This window comes from Ipomoea triloba, chromosome 4, assembly GCF_003576645.1.
Source record: "Ipomoea triloba cultivar NCNSP0323 chromosome 4, ASM357664v1".
NCBI lineage: Eukaryota > Viridiplantae > Streptophyta > Magnoliopsida > Solanales > Convolvulaceae > Ipomoea > Ipomoea triloba.
Window position 1 is genome coordinate 35795304 of NC_044919.1, and position 8551 is coordinate 35803854.

General features: G+C 34.5%; 1 protein-coding gene across 2 annotated transcripts; it reads right to left on the reverse strand.

Annotated features, from left to right (window-relative positions):
- Positions 1-302: 302 nt before the first annotated feature.
- On the reverse strand, positions 303-5608 carry LOC116016444 (zinc transporter ZTP29). 2 transcript variants are annotated; one of them, XM_031256704.1, is made up of 13 exons: positions 5590-5608; positions 5105-5286; positions 4673-4731; positions 4296-4388; positions 4106-4195; positions 3900-3981; positions 3418-3473; positions 2802-2858; positions 2165-2205; positions 1576-1643; positions 1406-1462; positions 1194-1311; positions 303-600 (listed from the first exon to the last, which is right to left on the reverse strand). In XM_031256704.1, exons 2-13 carry the CDS (start codon positions 5166-5168, stop codon positions 555-557), a joined length of 831 nt encoding a protein of 276 aa, XP_031112564.1. In that variant the 5' UTR covers positions 5169-5286; positions 5590-5608; the 3' UTR covers positions 303-554. The 2 variants fall into 2 exon arrangements, with proteins under 2 accessions (XP_031112564.1, XP_031112563.1); XM_031256703.1 differs by lacking the exon at positions 5590-5608 and having other exon boundaries at positions 5105-5488.
- Positions 5609-8551: the final 2943 nt, after the last annotated feature.

Consider the following 8551-nt stretch of genomic DNA (forward strand, 5'->3'; position numbering starts at 1 on the left):
GCTTTGGATTAAAGTTGGGACAGCATCACTTTTGAAGGAGATTCTGTTAGGTAAACTTTTTTTTTTTTCTTTCTTTCCTTTAAGGTGATTGTCTTTCATATGGTTTGGGTAGGGGTGAATGATTATTAGTTTCTGTATCCAGAAAACATGGTATGGTGCATAAAGTAGCCATGTCTAATCTCAACTTCATCTATCATGGTATGCTACCTAGCCTAGCCTAGCCTAGCCAACAACATTACATTTGATTTTAGTATAAACAAATAATAATAGGAGGGCCTCCCTTTACCTTAAAGTGTACTTTGGAATCTTACTGTGTTGCTTAATTGACATCTCAATGAGGATCAATTGTCATTATTATTATAATTTCACATGGGAATATACTTATACAACTGTCTGATATGAGTATATAGTCAGTCAGTCACATTTTACAAATATTCTTTTCCTGTCTTCTACTCTTCAATTCTCTTCCTGTGACCCCTCATCCATGGAGAAGTGCCATGGTCTCCGCTTAGAAGAACTATTGGACTCTCGGGTTGGCGTTGTATGATCGGAAACTACAAGCTCATATCCTCTGGTAAGCTGGTCTGTAGGAAATACAGGCTGCATTGCATAATCAGAAAGAAAAGAGAATCAGAGACAATCCATGAAGCACCTGATCATGAAAAACGAACATATGAAAACAACTTTTGGAAGAATATTTCAATATAAAGACTTGCAAACGCTCTTGAACTCTTTCCATTCATGGGGCTAGTGATGGGCGTTGTAACGAATAACATCTAAAAATCTCGGGTTTAACTTAAAGAGATAGGCTATCGGTTTTTGCTAATAGAGACAATGACATTGGATAGTTTAGGCATAGACCCATAGGCTAGGGATGAAAGGTATGTGTGGTCCTATGTTCCCAGCTCTTTTTTCTCATTTATATCAAATTATAAGTTATTGCCATAAGTAGGGTCCATCAAACACAACCAGGGTCAGGGAGGGGGGACATGAGACGTGACTAATGCAATTGAGTGATTTGGAGAATGATAATTATTATACTAAAGATTCTGATGGCAATATCAGCATAAAGATGCAAGGCAAAGTTTCCGTGTAGCATAGAGGCCACATTTATCATCAACATTAATAGAATCATAGAAAAATAAGTATAGCTCAAATATACTGAGTAAAAGATAAAGCAATGTGTGTAATACCTAGCAGACATGAAAGCCATTCCAAGGAACACAGCCTTGACCGCATTCTTTTGGCCCGCATAGTCAAATGCCAATGGCAGCATTTCGTGCAGGGTTAGGAAAGCCATTACCCCACCAACTGGAAGTAACAAGAATCGTTAACCATTAACAGTCAAATTATGAGTTAATCCTTATACAGTAATGAAAACCAAAGAAAACAAAATATAACAAACCTGATCCAAGGAGGCCCTCCAGAACTTCAGGACTTAAGCTGCTTGGAAATAGATAGGCTGAGATTTGAATAATGGGTAAATTAATCTGAACTCATATGGCCGCTTCACAAAAAAAGTATATCTTTACCATTATGTTTATATATACATAAAGTAAACAGCTGGGAACGCACCTACAATAATCACACCCAAGGGCTCTGCCAAGCCGGAAAGTGTAGCAATCTTGAAAGCCTGCCATTTGCTGAAGATATGCATAAATACAAACAAAATTATGGAATAATTTAAAAAGAGTGATGTGGAATTGCTTAACTGTAGAGGAAATAATTTGTTTAAACACAACTAGAAGAAAGTTTTATTAAGCAGTTGGATGAAAATTAATATAAAAAGGCTGTTGCATATAGTTCAATTCTTTGTTTCCTTTCCCAATTCCAATAAAATCCTCTTTTTTATGACCAAGAAAATTTCAACAAGAAGCATACAAGCCATTTCAGGTCACAGATTCATGTTCTCGAAATTGTACTCCACATCAGATTTGTAGAAATTCCTAATAATTGGAATCCATGCCCTATGCAACAATAATGTTGTTTGAAATAAAAGAAGGGAGTATAAAGAAGGTTGAATCAGATAAGGTAAAACAGAAAACATGTATCCGCCAAACTGTTAAGAAGGGCCAAAAAAAAAACGAGAACAAACACTATATCCTTCCCTTCACTGCCATTTTCAAGAAGGTCAAAAGCTAAGAGAAATTTGGAGAACCATTACCTCTGAGTTGCAAAATAAACTGGAAGTGCAACCGCAACACCCTGTGAATAAGAAATTAAAGAGTCCAATATCACACTGAACCCTACTAGTCTTGAGTATTAAAGTACAATTATGAAATGTTCCAAAACTAAAATTTGTAATTTGTAATTAAATTCCAATCAACTTTATTGGGCAAAGTGCAGAATACTTGTGAACTTTATGTGTGTGTGTGTGTGTGAAATGTATGCTCAAATTTGGGGGATTTCCTACCAACTGAACTTTGAATTTCCTATGTAAGGAATACTTAATATGCACAAACAAATTAGATACTTGCTATGTGAGTTTGTTTATTAATGACAGAAACCTAATATAACAACTTTAGCCCCATTATTTAATTTTCTAACTACAAGCTATCTACCTATACAATATTATGAGTACTATAATTACAAGTTTGATCATGTCAAAGACCTTATAATCTAATTGCAACAGCCTGTGACTTTAGGTAGGAGATTACAGGTTCAATCCCAAGCTACTCCAACACACCAAATAAAGTTACTAGTTTGATTATAAAGAGCTTTAATTTTCTACCACATTTAGGTATGCAAAACCATAACAGTAGTACATAATGGAAATTATAACAGTTACTTTGAATATGTACCTCTGGGATGTTGTGCAACGAAATAGCAAGGGCCAAATTGATACCAACTCGAAGACCCTACAAAAGCAGATAATAATAAAAAAGATCACTAAGTGTGCAAAGAAGTGACAAGACATTTGAAAGGTATCAATTAAATAATCCATTTGAGTGTTCAAGGTCATACTTATTATTACCCTTTACAAAGTAAGAAAGTATTATATGTCAAATTCAATCACAATACTTTTCCCCAATTACATTACATGAGGAACCATGTTCAGATAATTAACTATCAAACGATTCTTTTCACATACAATCATAGAATTAGACTATATTCTGGCACAAAACTGCAGAGCAATTTGCCTAAAGGCAAATAATCATAGGCAATTTTTCCTACAGGGTCATTTTGTAAATCAAATAGGCAAACAGCTTTCAAAAATACTCTAGAAATAAAATAATAAGTTAGAGACTAAGGTAATGACAAGGAATATTTATGAAAGGCTTCACCACATTAAGCACCTAGCTATTTTCCCCCTTTAAATGGTATAAATAGTTCATTTAAAAGCTTGTTTTGGCTGGTCTAGGTCTCACCGTTCATAAATTAAATCATGAATTGCTAGCAAGGATAGGTTATAGGTACCTTGATTGATCCAAGGAACACAGCCATTCCCTCTGGAAAGTTGTGCAAGCTTATTCCTGTTACAGCAAAAAAAAGGTCTCAAAAGTCATTTACTCCTTTTCTTTCAGTGCATTTGAAGGGGGGTGAGGGAGGTTGGATTCAAACCCAGGCTTACTATTTGCAGAGGAGTGTAGCTTACCACTGAGCTACACCCTAAATTCCAAAATAATTTACTCCTAGTAGAGTATCAATCAAGAAATGTACACAGATTTTCAACCTCAGTCAGTAATAGATTTTGATGATTTATCATAGAAGTCTCAAACTCCATGCAAGAATATGAAATTTAGAAGAGGAGGTTCCTCTCTTACTTTCTAAGATTTCAAAGCATTGATTAGACAGACTACACCTGCTTGCATGAGTTTTATGCAGGCAGTGATATAAACAATACACAATAGATAGAACATTTCATCAAGTCATTCATTGGCCAAAAGTGTAAGACAAACCTATTGCTGTAACAATTCCACTATAGAAGACTTGTCGGCGGTGTTTTTTCATGATATCTTTGCCACCATCATCCCCACCTTTCTGCCCTCAAGCACAATTTCACATTTTAAGAGCAAATTTTCCAGATGAAGTCATGATTCATGAGTATAAGCAGTTTAAGAAGCAAAATCCACCTCATAGAGAGAAACAGATAGAGTATTAAAACCTTTTTGTTCTGTAAATTTGAAGTGGGAGAAAGTGTAGGTTCTGGGATGAAGCTTGAAACGAGAGCAAAGAAAATGACACCTGCAAAGAACTGTGAGGCAATAGTTGATAGTTCATTAAAGAAAAACAGTCAATAATATAATTTAAACAATTGGTAAAGTTGATATAAAATGTTCGAAATAATAGCACACCCAGAGGTTTCCTCTTAAGAATCCAATGGAATTCAATGCATTATGAGCCAAGTCTAAGAATGATATGCTAAGCATAAGACCAGCAGCGAAACCCTGCATGAAATGAAAATATGGAATTAGATCTTTGATGTCTTCCACAGAGATGCTAAATCCTATATGTGATGCCATAAAAAGTTCTAAAGCAAGCAATTCATCATATTATTATAATTTGTAGTTCGATAAGTAGCAAGTCATCACATATGCTTACACAATCATTTCTTAAATGCATATAAGCAACTCTTTGTAGTTTGTACACCTACTAAGTTTTATAATGGAAGCGAGAAACTGAAAAGTAGGTGTTCATTTCAGAAGCATAGACACAGAAAGTCAATAATCACCTGCAAAAGACCAAGCATCTTCAAGTTGGGGGTCTGATTGATGATCACAAACAGAGCACCTATTGAGTCAATGCCCACAGGTTAGAAACTGCTTTAATTGTGCAACCAAAACTTAAATTAAAGCTTCAACCAGCTAATGGCCATTGCAATCATTTAAAACAAGCAAATACAGATGCTCTAAGAATTTAAGCAAACAAATACTTCTCCCCCTGCAATTAACCTCTGGATTTGAAAATCAACATGAAGGTACGCCACTAGAAACAGCATATTAGAAAATCAAAGAAGAACGTTACGCATACAATTAGAAAACGATGAGGAAAAGGGAACACTCTTGAATAAGTAAAACATCAAAGTTAATTCCCGATTGTTGAATATGAAAGACTCTCAACAACTGAGCATTGAACTAAATCCTCATTTCCAACAGTCACTCACCTAAAGAGGTACTTAGGCCACCCAACATTGAGAGACCCAGAGCGACCAACACCTGGGAATCCATGAGAGAAACTGTGTCTGCTCGCTCCTTGAGAAAAAGTTCCAGAAAATTAGGAAGACGGAGAAAACCCCAGATAAATCCTCGGGGTTCTTCTCTGTCTCTTACTTTTCCTTGAAATACCCTGATGAAAGGAATCAAAGGGCAAAGAATCAAAATTCCGGGCTTTGGAAATTTGGGTTAACCCAATTACTATACCAATCACTCCAATCAGAGCCTTAGAGAACGCACAAATTGGGAGGATTTTTGAAACTTTGAAAGATTATAGTACATGGATAGATGCCGATATATATAGGCTAAATTAGGAGATTAAGACAGTGTGCTGAAAAAAAAAAAAAAAAAAAAAAAAAAAAAGCAAGAATGTGTAGACTAAAAGAAAGAGATAGTTTTAATAGAGGGGACCAAGAAAGAACTTGCAGAAGTATACCTTCAACCAAATGGCAATGGTATCTTATGAACAGTATTTGTTTATTGAATATTGTAATGTCACCTAACCTTCCCTCATTATCCTCTAATCAATAATTTATAAGGAATCAGATTGGAGTTTGTACCAAATTTGCAATGTTTAACAATCGAATTATAAAATCACGTTAAAAACCTATTTCAATCACATATATTAAATTCACAATAGTTATACCATGACCCTGTGTCCACATTGCAAGGTGAAGTCACCACAATTTACCTATTGAATGTTCACAATTTATTATGAATATCTAATTGTAAGCATTCAATGTATAAATTCTGAGCATTCAATGTATAAATTATAAACATTTGTGTATTTTACACCCAAATTCACAAAATAATTTGCCTTGAATTCCAACCTATTTAAAGGGTTGCATTCCAACCAACTCTTTTTTTTTTTTTTTTTTTTAAATAGTTGCATTCCAATTCTAAGTAGCGGATTTAGTAGTTTATTTCTCAAGAGAAAAATTACCATATTACTGCATTACCCTTACATATTTTATTATGTATGAGTATTTGAGTATGTATAATAATTATTTCTAATCATTTATTTATTTCTATAAAAATAGAAATTAAACACTTAAACTTTACTTTCTTAACTTGTTAGAGTCAATACCGTCTTTATTGGGACTCAACTTCATTACCTTCCATTTAAAAGAGTCATTATATGCCATTGACCACAAGGTCATTGACACTGGTAACAGAAATTATTTGACTCATTTTGACAAGTTTGAGTGTATAGTTGTCCATTTTTTAAATTCATATGCTTAATTACACTTTTTGTACAAAATTCAAGGATCTATTTTACCATTTTCCCTTTATTTTATACCAATCAAACAATGAAATCAATATTTTAAATAAATTTTATTTTATATAATTTAAATTAAATTCGTTTTTCACAAATCAAATAGACGGTAAGAATTCCATTATCCATGATACCTGGAGTGTTGGTGAATAGAAATTAGTGGTTGCAGTAGTTATGCATGAAAGTGGTGTTTGCAGTAGTATGTTGCATTAATCCGTAGATTTAAGAGATTACGTGTTTAAATATTCGTGTCCCCGTGCTGTTTACTATTTGGAGATTAGAGAAATTGTTTTGATAATGGTTTTTATGATGCCCAGACCAGGATTGCAAGGAACATGCACTGTCAGTCTGTCACTCTGTCAGCTTTTAGTGATATTTTTAAATGAAATTTTAAAAGTATAATTTCGTTATATATTTTAATTTTATTGAACGAAAAAACTATTTTTCTGGTGCCAAACATGCCATTAGCTTTGAGGTTCACTCTAAAATAAAACATAAAATTATGCAAAACAACCTGCTTATTGTTCAGAAGGGTTGTGGGGTTCCTCGTTAAAACAAAGATGAATATAAAATATTGCGTAATAAATTGATATCCGGGTTAATAATTTAAGCTTTTAACTGAGGTAAAATATAACATCATTCAATACAATATCAACCTTCAGCTTTACCTGGATACTGAAATACAAAAAAATGATTGAAACAAGATTTTCACTCTAACAACGTGACAAAAATTTTGCATCTCACCCAACCATGAACTAATATGGCCATAAATTATTTAGGGTGTGTTTGGCTGGGAATGTGAATGTGAATGTGAATACAAGATAGCACCCTGAAAGATACTTGATCTATACTCAACTAGATTAATCTCATACTATAAAAAGTGATATACCCGTGCAGTATGTAACAAATAAGAAGATGAAGAAAAAGAGAAGATATCACACTTTCAGTTTAAGCCTTTGCCAACATCAAATCCATTCTCTCTTGATTCAGCTAAAACTCGCAGGGTTTTATGACTTTCCACTTTTCTAATACTTCAGCTGCACCTATCCTATGCTTTCCTCCTTTCATCTTCTCCTTGTCTCTTCTGTGAACAACTATATCCCTGAATATTATTTACTACTGCAAAGCAAAGTGATAAATGGCTACACCATTTCATCACCGGCCAAGATTCTTAAACAAGGGTATCAACCTTACCCCATTTGGATTCTTCCCTTAAGGCCTTAACCCCACCCAAATTTGGACTAACTACATTCTTACTAATAGTGAACTACGGTGACAAACACTCTGAATTTTGTAACTAGGTCTCAAGTAGAAAAGTTGATTACTCCTTCCTGGTTCTATGATGTATGTGTGCCAATTACAATCAAAACGGTTTCCCCAGCACAAAACTTGACACAGCAACTTCAACCACTAACTATATCACTGCAGAAAAATGGAGAATTTGGGTTCAAAAATCGATATACCTCAGCGGCTCAGCTATAAACTTGTTGCCTCAGAAAACACCCACCCCTTTTGTCGCTTCTGCCTCGTCTTTATTTGGTCTACTATACTATATTCTTGCAGTATGCAATGCCTACCGATTTCTTGCTTCCTTCTCTTTTCCTGTATTTTCAACCATGAGCACCATAAACAAATTAAATCCTGCCACATAAAAACGAAAGGGGTTCATCTTCCAGCAAGAGGCAACCTTATCCTCCAAGATTCCGAAGACAACGATTGTCATGGATCATTTGCACATGAACACATTTTTCTTCATAAGCACGAGTAAAGCAACATCACTATCTTCTAAAGTGGCATCCTGTATAAACAGGCCTACTGGCTACTACCATCTACATCCTGCAAAGTGCATCTCAAAAACCAGTACAAGGTTTCTCTATAGCATATACATTTCTACCAGTAGCAAGGCTAATAAGACTGACACCCTTATAGACTATTTAATGTGACACCCTGCACCAACAAAGTGATCTTCAAAATCAATCTGAAAAAAGACTCATTGAAGATTCACCATCAATCTCCTATCACTTCCTTAATATCTCAAGTGCTAAAAAGTTTATATTTTTTGTTCAACTCTTTGGAGGATGATTATAGCCACTAGTACATTCATTTCAAGAATAATAAGCAC